The sequence below is a fragment of the Euprymna scolopes genome, chromosome 7, assembly GCF_053919585.1.
Source record: "Euprymna scolopes isolate OS-2025 chromosome 7, ASM5391958v1, whole genome shotgun sequence".
NCBI classification, from domain to species: Eukaryota; Metazoa; Mollusca; class Cephalopoda; order Sepiida; family Sepiolidae; genus Euprymna; species Euprymna scolopes.
In genome coordinates, this window is record NC_136488.1 from 1,028,785 (window position 1) to 1,050,401 (window position 21,617).

The 21,617-nt window shown below is 31.4% G+C and overlaps 1 protein-coding gene and 1 long non-coding RNA gene across 3 annotated transcripts in view; one reads left to right on the top strand and one right to left on the bottom strand.

Moving 5' to 3' along the window:
* LOC145279589 (uncharacterized) overlaps positions 1 to 21,617 on the top strand; it is a 511,586-nt gene that overhangs the window by 251,419 nt on the left and 238,550 nt on the right. The window lies entirely within an intron of this gene.
* Positions 1 to 21,617, bottom strand: part of LOC145279588 (uncharacterized) — a 495,739-nt gene that overhangs the window by 73,818 nt on the left and 400,304 nt on the right. The window contains exon 4 of one of the 2 annotated variants that reach the window (XM_080130752.1): positions 3,096 to 7,246. The exons of the other annotated variant lie outside the window; for it this stretch is intronic. Within the exon in view, the coding sequence (XP_079986878.1) occupies positions 7,239 to 7,246 (8 nt within the window). The 3' untranslated portion in view covers positions 3,096 to 7,238. Of the gene's footprint in view, positions 1 to 3,095; positions 7,247 to 21,617 lie in introns of those variants that run through there. 2 annotated transcript variants of the gene reach the window in all.

Sequence of the window (21,617 nt, forward strand, 5' to 3'; positions counted from 1 at the left end):
CAAGATTTCTACTTATCTTGAAAATATATATGAGAGAAGGAAAAAGATGTGGTATTTTTCAGGATACCCATGTTTTACAAAGAAAAATTATATAAATGGATGATAATTTTTATGTGACTGATCTTTGTAGGGTTTTTCTATGCTTGTAAATGAATATACTTATATAATATGTAATTTGTCGATACAAAATAGGTATATCCTTTTAAAAGGCAACGTTTAGTTTCATACATATGTATTAATTGCTTAACATTGCAGAAAAGTCTCAAATGTGACTAGTTGGATCTCAAATTTCTCCACATGGCTGTATCTATTCCAGTTTTCCATTGGATTTTCTGGCTGTAGGCCCAGTTCAAAAATGTATTGCGGATGGGGGGTAATTCTGCGTAAATATTTCTAGATGTCAAAGGATCAACAGTCTAGAGATACATTTACAATGGAGAAATGCGGACATTCGTTTTAACCGGACTTTTTGTTTTTCCCTTGTGGTGGCGGTGGTGGTGACGGCTACTGGAAAGTAGTCTCTATTCATGGCTTCTATATCACTTCATTGAGTGCTTTCATAGTCTCAGACTAAAGTTAGAGTCAGCTGATGGAATCAACACTGATGGCAAGAAAAGAATGTGCTAAGGTCAGTTCTGGATTGCAAAATGGACATTTGAAAAAAGGCAAAGAAACAAAACAACACTGTTGGGTTAGTATGAATCACTAAAAGAAAGATTTGTGTGATACAGGTGCACGTGGAGAGAGCAATCTCAAGCCAAAGTGCTGGGTTTCAAAACAGACATTTAAAATAAAATAAAAATTAAAAAAAAACACTGTTATAAATCACTTCAAACATAAAAAAAATTATGTGAAAGAGGATCCCCTATAAAGACACAAGGCCTAAATACATTATGTTGTATGAATTATGGTGCATATTAACATTATTCCTACTAGAAAAATATGCTCTCTTGTAGCATATCTTTGCTAGTTTATATGACGAACATAAGAGATAATGCTTGGGAGGATAGTCTCATAACAGCAGAACATACACAACCTTCTACAAAAAGGGGAAAGTAATCTTTGAGAAGATGGGATCATGACCACAGAACAGATACTATACCTTCATAATCGCGCATTGAAAAATACTATAATATCGACTTTAGACAGACCGATACTAAATCTACATTAGTAATAGCTATTATTGATACACTTTATCTCATTTCGTTTTTTGTTTTTTTTGCTATGATTGCAGCATGAGAATTTAAATAGTAACACCATCTCAGAAATATCGACAATTCTATCCATGTAATATAATTGAGTATTGTCTGCCATTTATAGGCTCCAAAACTACTCCCAAATTTAACCCAATTTGGCACAAAACATCGTTGACAATACAATTGCTAATAGTAATATTAAAAGTAATAAACAATTGTATAGAATCACAGCAAATTTTATATGATGACTATGTGGTATGTTATGGTGTAAAATTTCTACTACTACTATTTCTACTAATAAATCAAGTAAATTATATATTGGTTAGAATTGCACCAAATTTTGCATGAATCCTTAGAAAATCCTAAATTATAATACTGCAATCGCTACTGCTAATAATACTAACAATAGAAATAAATATGTGTTAAAAATTATTGGTAGTATTACACTACATTTGGAATAAAGAGGTTTTGGGTGTAAAAACAAAAGTATTTTTAAAAAATGTTCTGTTTGTTTTGGAATTTGCCGATGCTAAGCAAATCCTTTCTATTCATATCAAGCGATTCTGTAAAATAATTTCATAAAATCAACAGTTGGTTCTTTGATACGACAGAAGCGCGTTCGAAATAAGTGTTTCTGTCGAGAGCACAATCGAACCATAATTAAGTTTTGCATTCTAAACTAAGTGAAGCCATTATTTGCAGATAATTTTATTAAATAGACCATAGCTTCTCTACAGTGCAATATAGACTGTGTATTGTGGACTAAGTCACTGTAGATGGGCATGAAAAACTTCCTAACTAGAGCAGGTAATCAATCGATTTGATTGAAAAATGGGCGATTTCACCAATTTCAATTACAATAAAAGTATGGGAGGGTGGAAAATTTGTTGATCTTCATTCAATTCTGAACAACGTTGGGTCTCCCTGCTGGTAAAATATAAATAATATATTTTGAGAATGAAGAATTTTCAACATTATGTTCAGACTCATTTCCTCATCTTGACTAGTACTGAAATTTTTAACACATCTTATTAAGGAATGACAAAAAGAAAAATGGAAAGAAAGAAAAAAAGAAAAGGAAAAACGTGAAAAGAAAATAAAGAAAAAGAGAAAAGAAAAAAAAATCGAAAAAATCTGATCTCTTGAGAAATTGTTCAGCTGGTAGACTATTTAATAAGGTGATCAGTTTGATAAGAAAGTTCAGTCCCTGAGGTTTGCAATGAAGTATCACGGGTATTGTGCAGCTTACAAGAGAAGAGGAGGAAGGGGACGCATTTCTTGTTCTAATCTGTTGTTATTAACAGAAAGATTGCAATTACTAAGAAACACAAAAGAAACACAGCATTTGAAGATTAGGAGACGCCTTGCAAGTCTGTTCAAAATGTCCATATGAAATGTGCCAGAAATCACTGCAAACGTTTTCATTGATTATGTAGTGCACCAAAAATGCTTACACGGATTATACAACGGTTCACAAAACCAAAAATAATAATTACAAAAACAAATGACAAAAACAAAGAAACATTTTTTCTACTTTTTGTTCCAAGATTTATGCTACACTAAATTGCTTGAAAAAAAAAAAAAAAAAAAAAAAAAAAAAAAAATTCTGAGAAAATATATTCTTGTTATTCACGTTATTTCCAGGTTTTCTCCTTCTCTTGACTGTTATATTCACAACGCTTCGGCTGCCATGCTCTCAGGTCTTCTTCAGGTTCCTTTAATTGCCCCAAAGAACAGTTTACTCCAGTAGATTAAATTGATAATTACTACTTATAGAAAGTAAACAATTTAAATATAAATATGAGGTTCAGGGATAGGATCAAAAGATTCTTGGTTTCCTCAATTTCCCAGAAAATGCTGGGACTCATGTCATGCTAGTATATGTGTGTAACTGATTTCTATTTTGAAATTGGAGTTTGTAATCAAATGTTTGAAACACAATCGTTTTTAGCATAATAAACAAATACGTAGTAACTGAATGAAATATTTAAATGTAAATTTTTAAGTTCTCAGTGGACTACTAAGCATGACAAGAAGCATGTAAATAGAGCTTAAAACATTACCATTATGCGTAAACTTTATTAATAGCGTTGGAAATTTGTTTGATAGTCAAAGCCAATTTATTTTGCTTTAACTTTGTACTGAATGAAGTTCTTCCACAATTCTATAATCCTCACAGCCTTGCAAAAACATACAACTGGAAGGAGCATATATTTGTTAGTGACTCAAATTTACATTTTATTATTTGAGGACAAAATTACACAAAGGATCTCACACATATGTTTTGAGGGTGTTGGGGGGAGGGTTGTTAAAGCAATATAATCCTTATTGGACTTCATCTAACATTCCAAAGACTCTTTATACCAGATTTTAACCAATGGATTTGGAGCTTATAAGTTTTTTTGTATTTTTATAATTAGTGTAATTATTCTGTTAATTTTTATCACTTATTACTAGGGCTATGACAAGAGAATATTCTTTGCATTATTTGCAAGTATATATCAGTCTAATGTTTTTAGATAGAATGAAGTGATTCTCAATTGATTAACTGTGTCAGATATATACTCGAGAGTCAAAACAATGATAAAAATATTCTGTAATAGCCCTACTAATGACACATCTAGCATCTCTAAAGCTCCTTGTGTTAGATTAAGTGCACTTTCGTCATTGGTCCATTTGTAAGTAAGATCACACACACAAAATTAGATTTCCACAAAACTTGATCAAAAATGTGAATCCATACTTAAACTTACGAGAATTATGCATATTAACTTATTCGAGCCATAGCTTTTTTATGTCATAACATGTCATAAGAAATAGATGGTCTTAATAAATTTAGTGATTCCGCCCGATTACGTTTCACAATTTCTTGTTTATTTCATTTTAACATTGTCTTTAAATATAATAAATAAAAATATTCGTAAACTGATTTTTTTTTAATAAATGTGTTTGTTTACACAATTTTTAGTAAAAAACACACATTGGCATAGTTTTCAGATTGATTAAACAAACAATTTGGTGTATTTAAAAAATATTTGAAAAAAATAATGAAATCAATATTGATTTGAAAAAATAAACAGTTTAGTAATATTCTCATTATTTTTAAAAGCAATATTTTTATCAAAATAATGTGAAAAAATGAAATGAAACAAGAAATCATGGAACATAATTGGACAAGGTCACTAAATTGATTAATACTATTTCTTTTGATGTGTCGTGGAAACTCAATGCAAATTATCCACCCTCATCTCAAAAATTCTAAAACGGCTTTGTTCTGTTGTTTACAAATGTTTAATTATTTCTTGCAACGTGTTCAGTGACTTTGGGAATGACGTTGATTAAATTAAAGGTAATTCGCAGGTTTTAGTGAAGATATGTGGTTTGCCTTTTAAGAAAATGAACCACAGAAATTCTGGTTCAGATCAGCATCTACACGTGCACTACTTACTACAACATGAACAATGTGATAAGAGGATATCAATGCACATGGGAACAAGATAGAGCAATGGTCCACACATCCAAGGATATTTTTTTTGGTCCAAAGCCAATACTCCTAACTTTATTGAACCATACAAGCCGACCTCAAAAAGTCCAGATCATGACATAATTGTACTTAGATCAATTTCAATTACAGAAGAAAAAGATCACAGGTATAAAATCCTTATAAACTATTAATGGAAACCGAGAAAAATATCCTGCTGGAAGTCATCCAAAGGCCAACTAGAAGTTGACTGCACCATTTATAACTGTGTAGCTGCTCATGAAAAGCATATTGAACACCCCATTATCACTTTCGGTTTAATGTCTGTTTTATATGCTGGCACGTGTTGGACGGCTTTAAGAAATTGAATTCCAAACTAACCTATCCATGACCAGATCTTAATTCATCCCTTTTCCACTGAAAACTTTTTTTATCATTCTGTCATACCAAGGAAACAGAAAGCTTGATTACTGCTTAATGTTAAATATTAGTTGCTTGGGTAGTAATTCAGAAACTAGCAGTGACAGAAAACCAAACTTAGTGCAAATCCTTGTCTCAATCAAAGCATTTGGAATTCCTCCTAGTTATATTGTCAACAGAAGTTGGACTCTGTGGTGAGTAGCTGGACACAGAGCCAGTGAATAGTTTTACTTTTTTTTTTTATAGAAAAACCAAATTTTACAAAAAGTGCAAGTGAAGCGCTCTTTAGCCTTGGTAATCAAATTTGTGGTGTTTCGATAAATCTTGCCTTAAATAAATGAATTCCAAAGAAAATGGACATCTAAACTAACATTTGCTTCTGTTAAAAACTGTTTTCTATTTCAATAAATTTCATATGTACATTTGTAACAAAGTTGATATTGAACAGAGATAGCAATACATCCCCACCCAGACAGGGTGATGATGGGGGGGGGGGTGCTGAGAGAGCGCAAGAAGAAATGGTTTCTTTAGTAGTCCTTAGTTTTAGTCTTCTTACTTAAAACATTGTAAGGAAAATGATATAGTTTAACAGTAACGTTCTAATTAGCTCTCTTGTTAACTAGTTCTCTATAAAATAAATAGATAAGTATTTGTGCATTAACGTCTGCAACATTATTTATCAATCGATATATCTCACTTTCTTTTATTTGCTTATGTTCCCATAAGTAAATGAACAAATCGTCACAAAACAAATTATAAATTTTCAATTTGAAGGGGAAGTGATGCAGTGGTTAACAGTGCAAACTATGGAGTCGAGGTGCCATGTTCAAATGGTGAGGTGTTTTGTGTTACTTTTACATTTTTTTTTTTTTTTTAACTCATATTCACCCTAAACAAACATTGCCATTTAAACATAAGGGTCTACTGTGAATTGGAGACCATACGCACAGAGACATTCTAAGAAGGGAGTTCAGCAGCGAGATCTGTTCACATTACGTTTAAATTTCTGCATGTTAGTATAGCCGGGAAAGCAGAAAATAGGGAAGGAATTCCAAAGTCTAGCAATTAGAGAGAAGAATGTATTAGGGTAGAAGGCGTCCCAACATCGAGGGAGGGGGGGGGCTCTACAGTAAAGGCATGGAATTTTGCTGCTTATTGGATTAGTTGGGAGTATTTATGTTGAGGATGCACGAGTTTGTTGGAACACTTTCCATTAGAGTATCAAACAAGCACAGGGATGAAACATTGTGGTGATGGGACAGGGGTATGAGCTTGTTTGACAGTGCAGGACCTATTAGATTGGAGACTTTTTTTTTTTGGACTATCAAATAGGGAGACTATTGGTGTCGGTATCAGCTCATATGTGGCAAAAATATTCCATGCGTGGACAAATTCATCTTTATCCCTTCAACTACATGCATTAAATTTGGAAATGTATATTAGGCTTGAGCCTCAACATAAGTAACTAGTGTATGAGAAGCAAAATTCTGAAATGCGGTAGTCATGAAGCCCTAAAACTTCTACCAGCCTCCCTGAAAAAACTGTGTCATGGAAAAGAAATTACTCATATAACAATATGGACGTGGAATTTTCAACATCAAGTCAGAAGGTGAGAACTTCTATGAAAATAAGAGTAACATGTTCAGGATGTTGCATCGCAGACAGGAAGTCTCTCGTTATATGTAGCAAATAAGCTGTTAAAATCTTTCATTATCTGGACCATGGAAGAGAACAGTCCTATTTTAGACTGATGCTGCTTCACCCTATTTGGATAGATTGGGTAATAACGCCATAGTGTATTATATATGTCTACTGTAAAAGGAAAAAAAAGATCCTCAAAGGAATTGTCTAACCACAAATAATTGTGTTCTCATTAATAACTTTTACAAAAGAAGAAAGACAGCTTCAACAGGAGATCAGCAAAACTATGATGACTACTACTATTATTACCACCACCACCACCATTACGTGTCATCAACACAACAAAACTCTAGCACTAGGGACTCCTTCAGATAATTTGCTAGAGTCAAAGAATAAGTCTTCTATGTTTGGATAGGCATGTTTACCAACCTTGATTTGTGAAGAGGTAACTAAATAGATTAAGAAATAATCTTACCCAATTCCACAGGAAAATCACAGAATTACTTACCTGCAAAAAAAAAAAAAAAAAAAATTAAATTAAAAAAGATAAATAGAAAACTTCATTGAATTTTAGGATTAATTTTAATCTTTTAAATTCAAACATCTGTTGAAAACTGAATTTTCACAAAATAAAAATTTTAATTTGTTGATAAGTTGGGTAAAACAAAAAAATGATTGCAAAATTGAAAATATTCATCATCATCATCATCTTCAGTTGAACATTTATTTTTCATGCTGACATGTATTAGACGGTTTCAAGAAATTGACTTCCAAATTAACTTATCTCCTGTCATGTTTTTATTTATGCTATTTTTCTCAAGTCCATTTTTATCACTTCTTCCTGGTTTGCTTGGTCTTCCCCTGCCACATCAATGGTTCTACATCTATTAACCTAAGAACTCTCATCAATTCGTTGAACGTCTTCTGTTCCGCACACATTTAGTCTTCCTCTGAGGTCATCAGAACTAAATCTGTGTGACTTACATTGCACACTCATCGTATCATTCTCATATCATTTCTCTCCATGCAACGTATGTCTCCAACCCTCACTGGCCAGCTTTCACTTCCACACATCACACTGCATACTCATGCCCGATAGACTCTTCCCTTGATAGACTCAACATTGATAACGACGCTCTGTTGGTTAGTTATGACAAATGTTTTCTGAACTTCATTCACTCTTAATTCTTGCAATCACCCTAGCACCTGCTTCACATTAAGTAAAACATCTTTTTTTCTCCAGCATTATATATAACATTCAAATCAACTTCTCCAAATCAGAACAGAGATGCCCCAAGAGAACAGATTTTTCATGCATAAAGAACTCAATATCCTTTTAAATAAAGGATGATAATAATAATAATAATAATAATAATAATAATAATAATAAATGTGGCTTATATAAAGCATTGATTACAGTTTCATGAAATGTGAGATTGTACAAAGTGTATAATCATATCTTTAACAGGTTTTATAAACGTGTAAAACTTTAGGGATATTAAAACAATTCTGACGATTGGAGGTTTCATAAAACTGCAACAAAGTGTTAAGATAAGCCAGATTTATTATTATTATTATTATTATTATTATTATTATTATTATTATTATTATTATACTAAATGTGAATTCATCAACGTTTCCCTCTGGCTTTTTCCTATATACTATAAATGATGATGAAATGTATTCTAGTATTGGGATTGAGTTATTAGGTTAAGTCTTTTTTTTTTTTAAGTTTGTTTTAATTGTTCTAATTAATTAATTTGAAATTAACTGAACAAAACCCATGTTTCTCTTAACTATCTATTTCTCTCATCACCTTTCACTATGTTGCTTCAACCACTATATATTTTTTAATGTCTTTATTAAAGAGAGTGTTTAATGTAGCTATCTAAATATATCACAAGCACATGCAAAAAAGATGGCAAAATTAGCCTCTTTACTTCTATATCAGAAGTATTCCGGTTAGATAAGATAGGTCAGCTGAAGAGAGTTTGATATTGGGACCTAAAACAGATCCCTAATATCAGGTTTGAAACCGACGGTACCGAGGGCTTATCTCATCTAAACTTCTGAAAATAAAAATATATTCTCTTATTTTGAAAATATTTTCCTAACAATAGAGCACTTTGCTGAAATTTTTTTTTTTTTCACAAAAAATATAACTAAGTATATATATATATATATATATATATATATATATATATATATATATTATACACCTAGTTAAAGATATTTAGGAGATAAAAATCATGAATTAAAACGAGGTTATTAAGAGTGCTCAATAAAAAAAGAGCAAAATGAAATATTTTTATTTATACAGACAAATCTTACATAGTCGCTACACTAACGAGTGACTTTTGATTTCTTGCAAAAGATGTCCGAAATATTAGCATGGTCAGTGTAGCGACTATGTAATATTTGTCTGTATAAATAAAATTATATACATACATGTATTTCTATACAGCCAGTAGAAGCCATTTGCTATAATTGGCTTGAAGATTTTAAAAACTTTAAAAGCTTTTTAGACAAACACGCTTTTAATTGATAAAAAGAAATGTATAGGCTTTCCGTGTACGTGCTTGATTTTTGAATCCTGGTTGAAAATAAACACATTTAAACTTCTCTATTCTGATTATCGTCAAATCAGTTTGTTTTCACATCTCCTGCAGTTGAAGAGCTCCATTTCTCTTTCTCCTGAAAGAGTCGATTGTGTTTGTAACAAATCGAAATGTGGAATAGTTTTTACCCGCATCCAAAATACATTTAGATGTCCTTTCAAATTATCCCTTGCAGCTTATAATAAAAGAATCTGACTCCAATGCTCAACTGTTACTGTAATTTGATATCGGACGGTTTTTACTAGTCACTCTGGGGGCGGAGAATGAAACAGGCGAGACCTTTAAAATATTTGCATATCTACAGAGATCAGGAACTGGAAGTCCTTCTGATAATCTTGAAATTGGTAGAAATGTTAATAGAACGCTGCAAATATAAACAAGCGATAAAAAAGACAAAGTTCAGACTCATACTAAAGGGCTGGGTTGGGAAGGTGCGGTCTAGACACAAGCTTCAAACAAATTCCAAAAATTGCCTATTTATGTAAGCAAGCGTCTATTTATTTTATATACACATACGTATATTGTATATACTCAGATTTCATTCAGTATTCTCAGACCTAAATTAGAAATATATATATATTTAAAATAGATTTCACAGACATGAACTTTAGCCTACTGAAAATTGGATTAAATTTTTATTTTTATTTTATTACATTTACAATATGGAATAATCTTTTAAAGCAAAAATAATATGCAAGAATATATATGCTATATATAAGTTTCACAAGATAAAGCGAAAAGTTACATCGAAACTTTATTACATTATCAAATCAATAAAGTTTACAGAAAGAGGAATAAGAGAGAGGTTTCCAGAATTAAAAAAAAAAAAGCTCTTTTTATACTAAAATATACTTAATTATTGGTGATTCTTTAAGCGTGTTAATTGCATTCTTCAGACTGTTGTTCTCATCTTCAGTGTTATTTTCACAATGTTTCCATCAATGTAACCTCTGACCTTCAGGTGTATCTTGTCAAACTCTGGAATCTCTCTGTCGAACTCCGCAATCTATATGGAATTTGGAATGGACCTCTTTATAATACACGGGGGTAGTATGCTCTTGTTCCGTCAGCCTTGACTGGGTAGAATCCTAAGCAATTCACAATTGTATTTTGGGCACCATTGCACTGAGAATTGAACCTTCAACCTCTAGAATAGTGTAACTTTTACAATTGAATTTACCATGTACTTTATTCCTTCAGAACCAAAATTCTTTATAGATTTTATTAAAAATTGGTTTATTTTTCTCAAGTTTGTTTGGATTTGTACACTTGCAATTGTATTACATTGTAATATGTGGACTGTAACCAAAGTCTGCTACTGTAATTTTAAGACTAAGAAACTGGTGTAGTTTAAACTAAACACAGCAAATCATTTTCCTATTAAGCTCACAAAAAGTTGTTGCGGACTCCAAAATATTTTTTTCTAAAGCAAAAAAGTTATTATAAATGGAAACAAATAACATTCTAATCCTCGTTTTGCCTCGGTTAAAATAAATGTTTCTGCCTTAGAGGAAGCCTCTCGAATGAACTTTATTTCCAACCTTGAAATGGAAGACTTCCATCAAATCCATTGCTAAATCCATGGAAACATGATTGAATCATTTTCATCGTTCCAGAAATACCTGACACCTGATGCAATTATCTACTTGGATAAGAGTCAGATTTAACCCAAAATTAAGTTTCTTAGTGTCATTTGGTAAGGATTTGCTCAAATAACGTTTTCTTACCTTGAGAGAGTACAAAATCGACTGGTAGATGCACTGAACTTCAACCTCTGGTCCCTGCCCCCTTAAAATTTAAACAAGAACATGTTTTGCTTCAAACACTGCAAAGAACACTTTCTTCCTTTGTATATTCAAAATCAAATGGAACTTCCATGAACACAGTTCTTTTCCAAGAACTTAGCACAGTTAGATCACATAACTGTGGAAAAAATTTCCCTAAAACATGATCGTTTTCAAGTCAAATATCAACAAATATCTGTCATATTGTCCTGTGAATTAATCATAGTTCTCAATCCTTTTATAGTGCTGTTCTATCATCCAAATGAAAATCCTCTTGTAGCTTTTGGTTTTACTAAGTGGTGAATCATTAGTATATATTTAAAATAAAGAATCTGAAAACAAAGTCTTGTACACATAAAATTCTTACAGGAACCCAAACTGTAAATTATTAGCAATTCGAAGAAAAACTAACTCTTTCATCTTCTTTGTTGGCAGTAATAAAAGACCACAAAGTTGCTGGCTTTTTTAGCATCAAATTAATCTTGATGGACCACAGGACAGATAAATTGTATGTTGAGGTGTTCTCCCTTTTCTGGTAGTGTTTTATTGTTATACTATAAACTGGACAGGACCGAATGTGATTGGTTAAACAATGCTGGAGTGGGAAGGCGGCAGAGTGAAAGCTAAATTACTATTGGCTGCACAAAGTGATGCACGAGTTTTTCTTTCTTGTCAGTTGACAAAGAGAGAAATTCTTTTCTAGCTGATAAAGTAGGTAATAAGGTGGTATTTTTAGAAAACGCTCCAGAATAAATTCTGACAAAATGTCGCAGGGAAAGCATTCTTCTTCAACTTGAATTTTTACCATTTTATTATTTTTTTTTTCAGCAGGAAGAAATTGAGAAATAGGTTTTTCAAATAAATGATGAGCAGGAACATTGTGTGTGAATGTGTATTAGCTATACTTATTTATGTGTGTATTTTTCAAAGGTTTTAGGCGATAAGAAATTGGAACCTATCTTGTAGGAATGATCCCCATGTAGAGTGCCATAATGGAATGTGATATTTATCATTTTTCTTATAAAAGAGTCCATTTTGGAGAATAAATCCATGAAAATATATTTTTTAAGTTATAATTTTAATGGTATTCAAACCGTAAGTAAACTGCACAAAATTACATAATTTAAAAATTTGAGTAAATTTCAATGTTATCAAATCTTCTAATCGGGATTTAAATCCACAAAACCATTTTTTATGCCCATAACTTCAGTCATGTAAGCTGTATTTTCAGTTCTCTCTGTAGCAGCTATGGTCAGATGGGGCTACAAACTGATCCAACCATATGTGAAGTGGGGGGGGGCATACGATGTAACACTGTCTACCCTTTTCTTTTCAAACCAATGTACTTTAAAAGATCTGACAATGATTATGCAAAAGACTGAATAAAGAAATATCGTTATATAACTGCATGCAGTCATTTTCAGTTGTTGGCATTCATGCTATTTTCTAAAAAACCTTTAAAATATGAAAAGACTGGGCTCCTAAATGCACGAAATCTATCAAAATTATGCCTCTGTTTCTTTGTGTGATTTTGAAAACATGAAAAAAGAGAATCGTTTTGAAAGATTTTAAGTATTTAGGGGTCCAGTATACCTTAAAATTTTATCGAGGAAGTATGTACTCCAATAATTGAAAATGACTAGCCTCCGATTTTTGAAAAAATTATTTTCAAATTTTTATCATTTTAGAACCTCTTTATAAGGGTTTGATATGGCATACATTCACACATCTTGTTATATCACCGAAGTTAAGCAACACCTAGCCTGGTCAGTATGAGATGGGTAATTATTTGGGAATGCCAGATGTTGTGTACATAAATCTTCAAAGCATTTTAAAATTGGAGTATATTTAAAAATATAGATCTTATGCTTGGGTACAGGCATAGTAAGACGAGGGCCATGGAGAAGACAATTTCTCTGGATCAGAATGAGAAAAGGACACAAATGTCTTCCGGTATATAATGACTTGATCATTACTGATTCAACACTAAAAACGCTAAAATCTGTCATATAACAGATAAAGTACTAAATAAAATTCAATTCTAAATGATATTCTTCTCGAAGTTAAAGGCTCAATCCTCAATGCAGGCTACACTAGAAATAAAATTGTGAATTACTTAAGAATCTATCCGGTCAGAACTGATTGAACAAGAGCATGCTATCCTCTTCCTTGTTGATTAAATAAAATACAACAAAACCCATTTGAGGATATGGTTTAATTGTTGTGGAATTAAATAAAATAATATAAATATCCTACATCATTTGTGGCTGTAAATTTTTCTGAACCCATGCGATCAAGATGAAAAGAACAAGATGGCTGCCACGACTGACAACAGGTACATACACATGGGAGCCAGGCAAAGTCACTCAGATAATCATGGAGAAATATTCAGCATAAATAAAACCGTAATATTTTGAGATGAACATATATATATATATATATATATATATATATATATATATATATATATATATAAAAGAAACTATCAGTTAGTGATCAAACAGTTCTCCGATTCCATTAGCTTTTCCATTGATTGCTGAATATACGTACCATCACATAATATATTTCAAACATTATGATTCTCTATAAGAAAGCAGAGACACCGCAAAAGTCAACTTATAGGAATTGACTATTCCTGTGTTGTAAAAATATCTTTATGAATAATTCATGTAAGAGTAACTGAATTGGAAAAGAATTCATTCAACATTCCCCACCCACTTCCCAAAAGAGGAACAGGATTTCTTGGATAATAGAATTTGACAACTTGCAATTACCAAGAAAACAAATAAGAGAGCAAACAAGTTTAAAATGAAAAGAAAAAAAAAAAAACAATTTTAGTATATTTGTCCGCTATGTTCTACATTCAATACAAGGAATAGATTTCAAACATGAACATCAGAAATTTGATTGGGAATTTGAACTTTTCATCTTATATTTTGTAGTGATGGGACAATTCCAATATTTTTTCCAATTGCAATACAATTACTGACTCTGTTTTAAGGTTCTGATTACGATACTATTACCGATTCCGATTCTTTATAAATTTTTAAATATTTAGCTATAGAGTTACGTTTTTTTTTTGGAGGGTGGGTTGTAAGGTGAGGGAGGGGTTGGATTATTGTAAATCCCCATATAATATGTACATTTTTATTTGAACATTTCAGAAACGTAAAAAAAATACACCTATGAGTAGGGGAATGTATAGATGTTAGTTATATTGCTAGTTCAAAATATATAAATATTATTTTAGCATAGTAACAGTAATGGAAAATTAAGTTTTAAACAAAACAAAAATGAAACAATTAAAAGAATCGTTTTTGGCATCGGAAAAATAGGTACAAGATTTTCCAATTCCGATTCCAGAATCCCAAAATCGTTCTTACTCTTCTGATTCCGATTAATCGTCCCAACACTAATATTTTGTATTCTAATATTAACATGTTGCCTAAAATACAGTAATTATTTCCATAAATCTATTTCTATTCATTAACTGGCAGGAAATTCCAAGGCGTTTTCTCCATCAATCTGTATAATGTACTGATAATAATAATATTAATATTCCTTTACAAATAAATGTTTATCAGGGTCAATACTATTAAGAAAAAAATCACTCCCTGCTACGATAAAATAATTTTCATTGTCCACAATTCATTGAATAAGACGAATGTGTCTATTCTTTAAAATTGTAGCAATTTAATTCTTTTTAAACCAAGAAAATAATCTTCAGTTAAATTTTCTTCAAATCAATAAAACGAATGTCACTTTTTGAAATGTATTTATTAAAAATTGTACTGACAGTGGCAGCGGTATGCAAATAGTCGAGCCATGTGCGAAGTGACGTCACGACAAGAAAAAAACAAAGGATTATAAAAAGAACGTGTGCACAGACCATGGATCACGATCACATTTTATTCGGGAAAGTGCCCAAAAATAAATGTTGTTTCAACAGAAAAAAAGTGAATCGTTCTTCCTTGTCTTGGTTACGTTAGAATATTAAATGACTTAGCATGTTATTCTATAGAAAATTGGTTTCTTGAGTTTAAATCTCTAAAAGAAAACAAAAAAACACTTTTATGCAGTATGTTTTAATTTTATTCAACTTAATCTAGTTTAATTATTAGGTTAATTGAAATTAATATTAAATGAGAATAAATTTATCTATCTCTCATTAAATAAATAAAAGCGTGCGCGCGTGTGTGTGTGTAGAACGGGCTCTACCAAACCATGGTCATTATTTTGTCTAGAGACTTAAAACTTGATATATGGAGTGCGCGGACATGTGGAACAAATTTGATTTGGGTTTTAGCCAGAAAAAAAAAAGAGCTGCTAAGAGGTAAAAATTGGAACATGATGAGTGTAGTTCGATGTAATGTGTATGCTCTATGCATGCGCAAATATACATTTAACTGTGTGAATTTGTAAAATTTTAATATGCATATGATGGTAGTGAATAGCAATAGACAGCTAAATGTTTTGGTTTCGACTTCAGTACATGCCGCTCAAGTCATTTTTTTTTTAAACTTTTGGAATCATTACTATATATTGGGTACAATATAATAATTAATATAAAATTGGCTCTATAATAATAAATACGAAACTTACATGAATCAAATATCATATTTAAGCATATTTTATGACCGAGAAACGGTGTGCGACTTGTTAGTTATAAATAAATTAATTTTAATTTTCTTTACTGTTACACTTCAATTAAAAAAGGGAAATTTAAAATAAGAAACTAGAAAAGAAAAGTTACTTCCATCCAATAACAATTTTCATCTTTAAATGTTAAAATCCTAATTAGAAAATTTAAGTTTTATTTTCCTGTAATTTTTATTTCACAAATATTAATACAAAATTACATCCTTTTCCATTTATTATCACGTTGGGAGATGGCATTGGTAAAGTTGATAACAGTGTAGTTTGACTATTCAGCGTGTCTTGTTCGAATCCAGTCAGTTCTGTAGTACCACTTGCAATTATGGATGTTGGCACCTTCACTTGATCTCTCCATTGTGATTAACTAATTGTATAAAGCAATCGAAACAAATGACAACAACAGAATAAAATAAAAACCTTAAGATACTAATTAAAAAAAGTGTATGTAAAAAAGACATTAAGTATGAATTTATTATTGCGTTGTTACGAGTTCTTAAAGAACAAAACTTTGAGTAAAAGATTTAAAAAGAATTGTGTATCAAGGAAAATGGAGTTAAGTGAAAATTAGGGAAGAACATGTCAAAAGTATAATTGAAGAGAAAAATATTAATATTATTGATAATAATAATAATAATATGATCCCCATCCCCCCTTACCACATTACTGTCCCCCTCCCCCCTAAAAAAGAGTGAGACCAAATAGGCAAGTAGTCAAGGAGGAAAAAAAGACCTAGGACCAGACCTTCACTATATAAGTGCAAAGAGAACTGGGACCTTAGGGAGGCTTATTGCCACTGAAATTCCAGTAAAGACGAATGGCCACTGCCAACAAGAAATCAATGGCAAGCAGCTGTTGCGATAATGCAAATTTATTTGCAAATGTTATCGAAACAGGTGGAGAGTACTGGAAAATCTGGGGAGACTTGTTGTCACTCAGCTTTCAAGGAACACCACAGGCTGTATTTTATGAGAGATCTTTGATGATCTGTGTGAAGGCTCCTTGTGAGCCAATAATAATAATAATAATAATAATAATAATAATCTATTGCAATGTTGGGGTGCTTCAGACGACTGCCTTGTTGGGAACTATCAAAATTTTGAGAAAAGACGATGTTGATAGGCTATGGTCATTTGTTGTGATCCGCCTATCAGCGTAAAATCGGCAATAATCACAGCCAGATATAAAATGTGGCAACAAAATTAATAATACTACCACTACTGCTGATAATTATAATAAATTTGATAATTTTCGTAATGTTTCGTTTCATATTAGTTCAAGTGAAATTGGTTTCGACATTACTCACAAGTGAACAGATTTAGGTAGCATTTGCAATTTAGTGTATTAATAACAAACGCAGCCATTTGATTAGCTAATGAACATAGATTATTAGTCAATAAAAATGATGACCTGAAATGTTCAACTAAATGAAACGTAATTAAAGAAATCAACTGAATTTTTTAATTTATGCAAAGAAAACTGAGAATTTTTGTAAATAAGTGGAAAGACAAAATGAAATGATTTTTTTTTCAGACGCAATGTTATCTAGGTTTAATATCAACAACCTGACTGAGTTTTTTAACATAGAGATTACAGAAAAAAATCGCACAAGAGAAACCAAAGCAAAAAAAAAATTTAAAAAAAAAAAAAAAAAAAAAAAAAAGAGATGAAACGGGAATTTTTTAAGAATTATATTATAGATGATTAAACTTGTCTCCTAGACAGTACGAGAGATAATGAAATTATCTCCATAAAAACAAATGAAGCACTTCTTGGTAGCTGATAGTGCTTAACTTACTCGCCTAAAAAAAAAAAAATGTTAGAAACGCTGATCGTTAAAAAAAAAATAACTGTCGAATTTTTCTATACCGGTTGTATGTTCGTGTGTGTGTAAATTTCTTCTGTGTCTATCCTACAGAAAAGGGTGGTTCTTTCTTTCTGTAAATTTTATTTTATCTTATTCACTTTTTGTCTAACATAGCTTCTGCACACACGCATCTCAAAAAGTGTCCAACTTGCATCCAAGATAAAAGGTTCATCTCTACACGTAAAAACGAAAAGCCGGGATTCGATAGAACACACACACGCGCGCGCAGGAGTCTATTTCTGTGAAGAGTTTTGTTTAAACCTAACCCCTTTTAGAAGAGACTATGAGGAAGAAAAAGTGGAAAGAAAAAAGAATCAGATGAAATTTAATTGTTTGTAACACAGGCAGTTTAGTTCCTGTATTGATTGGTGATGCGAGCTGGAAAAAAAAAGCGAGAGGATACGGGAAGAGGGGGGGGGGGGCTGTTATGGTCGTCGAGACTTCAAGTCTATTTTACAATAATGCAGAGGGAAGAAGAGAAAAGGATTTGTCTGCCATTGTGCAAAATTTGTCTTTACCAAAGAAAAGGCAAACACCACAGTGTCTGCATTTCTATAGGAACGAAGACGGAGACGGAGGGGGTGTCAGTAAATTGCCTCAGTCAGTCCTTTCCAGAGAGCTTATCACTTCACTTTCCGTCTCGATGTTTCTTCCCTTGTCTTCCTTTGTGATTCATAATCTCTTTCTTTTTCCAGCTACAGCTCATCTCTCTCTCTCACTAAAGGTTCATCTTTATCTTAGATTCGTTTCTATTTCTCTTACTATGGATGATCTCTTGGTTCCATTAGGGCTCACCCCTTCTCTCTCCCCCAATAAGGCACATCACTCCCCTCTAATAATTTACTTCTGTTGAAGAGCTTATTATTTAATGTAACAAAAACTCATCTCTTTCGGCAATGGCATATTTTAATTTTACCCCCCCCCTGCCTGTATCTCTCTAAAATGCAATATTTTGCACTCATAGTTGTGTGAAATCTCAGAACCATCAGTTTGATTAACATAAGCAAAAACATCAACAGCAAAATCTGGTGTATGGAGGACGAGAAAAAAAGCATTGATTATGTTTACATTCTTGTAATACTGAGATTAAGCACACACACACACACACACACACAAATATATATATATATATATATATATATATATATATATATATATATATATATAAAAATAAAACCTTGTTAAATTAAATAGTTGCCACTCTTGGATACCTTTAACATGGTGTGTGTGTGTTAAAAAATACATAAGTTATAAAAAAAAAAAAATCACGAAGTGTAATACAACCGTCTTATGTATTTTTTTTAACATTCGATTATGGTTCACTTCTTTCTCATCATTTTAAATTTTGCTATTCTAATATATATATATATATATATATTAGAATAGCAAAATTTAAAATTAGGACTATCCATTTATCTAGTGTTTCCTTTTTAGATTAAATATGTTTTAAACTCATTTCAAAGGTTTTTTTAACATATTTCATTAACTGTTTGCTCATATATATATATATATATATATATATATATATATATATATATATATATATATATATATATATATATATATATATATATACATACCAAGTTACAGGTATTCAAGAGTGGCAACCAATGAATTTAATGAGGTTATTACGAGTGCTCAATAAAAGAGCAAGATATCTTTTATTAATATAGAAAAAATTTACACGGTCGCAACGCTGGACATGCTAATGTTTCAGATAAATGGTCAGTTGTCTGAAACATTAGCATGTCTAGTGTCGCGACTATGTAAATTTGTTATATATACACGCACATACAAGTATTGGAACGATTAATCGGAATCAAAAAATTTTAGCCTATTTTTCGATGCCAAAACCGATTCTTTTAATTGTTTTCATTTCTTGTTTTTTTTTTAATTTAATTTTCACAGCTTGTATTAATGAACAAAAATGATAAATATTTATTGATTTTAAACTATCAGTAAAACTAAAATCTATAGACTCCTTTCCTTATAAATGTATTTTTACATTTGTAAAAAAAATTTAAATGGTAATCCCCCCACCACTACCACCAAATAAAAATTCTATAGCTAAATATTTTGAGATTTTAAAGTAATAGGAATCGATAATTGTATCGGAATCAGAAAAAAATATTAGACTCGTCACATCACTAATGCACACACACACACACACACACACACACAGATCACCCAATAAATCCCAAGCTAGACTAATGACAACGCATTCTCAACACTATTGGACTTAATTCAGCAACATAATTTGCTTCTAAAGTGATACATTAATTCCAATACTTTTCTAAGAATTCGCCATTTTTTTTAGAGATTGATTTGTATTTGATCTCAGAATATGCCTTGTTTTCTGATATCATTTTTTCATTGGAACCAAATCTCTTTCCTTAGAGCATTCTCTGAGGCTTGTAAACAGTCAATGATCACTGGAGAATATGGCGAGTATAGAAGCAGAATTCATGTAATTTTCCCATTTCATACATTATATATGATGTAAACAGTAATTTTCCCATTTCATACATTATATATGATGTAAACAGTAATTTTCCCATTTCATACATTATATATGATGTAAACAGTAATTTTCCCATTTCATACATTATATATGATGTAAACAGTAATTTTCCCATTTCATACATTATATATGATGTAAACAGTAATTTTCCCATTTCATACATTATATATGATGTAAACAGTAATTTTCCCATTTCATACATTATATATGATGTAAACAGTAATTTTCCCATTTCATACATTATATATGATGTAAACAGTAATTTTCCCATTTCATACATTATATATGATGTAAACAGTAATAGTAAAAAAGCGTCCATACTATCGGCTTATATTTTATATTGATTTTCAATTTACCTACAGTTTTGTAATAAAATTCACTTGGAAAAAAAAAAAAGAAAAAGCAATTATCTTGTTTAAAATAATACTAATACTTCAAGTTAACTGATGCTTGTTATATCGCTAAGTGAAAAAGAGATACACATAGAAACATAAACAGAATATTTTGTGTAATTGACAGACATTGAAATAATAGAGTATTTACTTACATAAATGATAAATATGGAGGGTGACCAAAAAAAAAACGGGTCCAACTCTAATTAGGCCCCGTTTCTTAGTGTTTTGTCCGAATGAAATGAAACTTTGGTCATAACTAGTTTATTATATTCAAATCATCACATCAAAACACAAGGGTCTTTGCCCTTTTTTGTTCGTTCTACAGTATATGTTCTAGATGGCCTCCATTTGGTTTTGTTTTTTGCTGGGTCACCCTATGTACATAAAATATGATAAAAAGGAGAAAGAGATACACAAATCTTTAGTAAACTTTGTGAAATGGAACGCTTACATCAAATCTATTGCCACGATTGCTGGAAAAATGGTTCACTCTACCGCTGCAGCCGCTATCTCACTGCCGATGCAATACTTTATCTGTATAAGAGCCAGATACACCCTAAAATGGAGTACTGTTGCCACATCTGGGCAAGAGCTGGTCGACATGCCCTATCCAGCCTTGATAGAGTTTAAAACTGACTTCAAAACCTAGTAGGTAATGCCTTTTTCTCTTTCCTGCAACCCTTTTCCACAAAAGCTTTTTTTCCCAGAACTGCCCACCTGTGGACCACTGTTCCACTGTCCTGCTTCCTGGCGGAATGCAACATAGTAGCCTTCAAATGCAATGTAAAATTCTTATTGAGCCGTCCCCATAAATAATCAAATTCTATACCATTAACGATTACTACACTACCACCTTACATTCATTAACCCTTATCCTCGGGTGACATTCAGGCCTTGATAAGTGGTGACTCAAGTAGAAAAAAAAAATCGGCTTACAACTTTTAGAATTCAGCTGAAAAAAGCTTGTTTTTATATTACAAACATTACTAATACTTCAGTCAACTACTGATTTTTGCATTCATTTGGATTTATATTTTATTA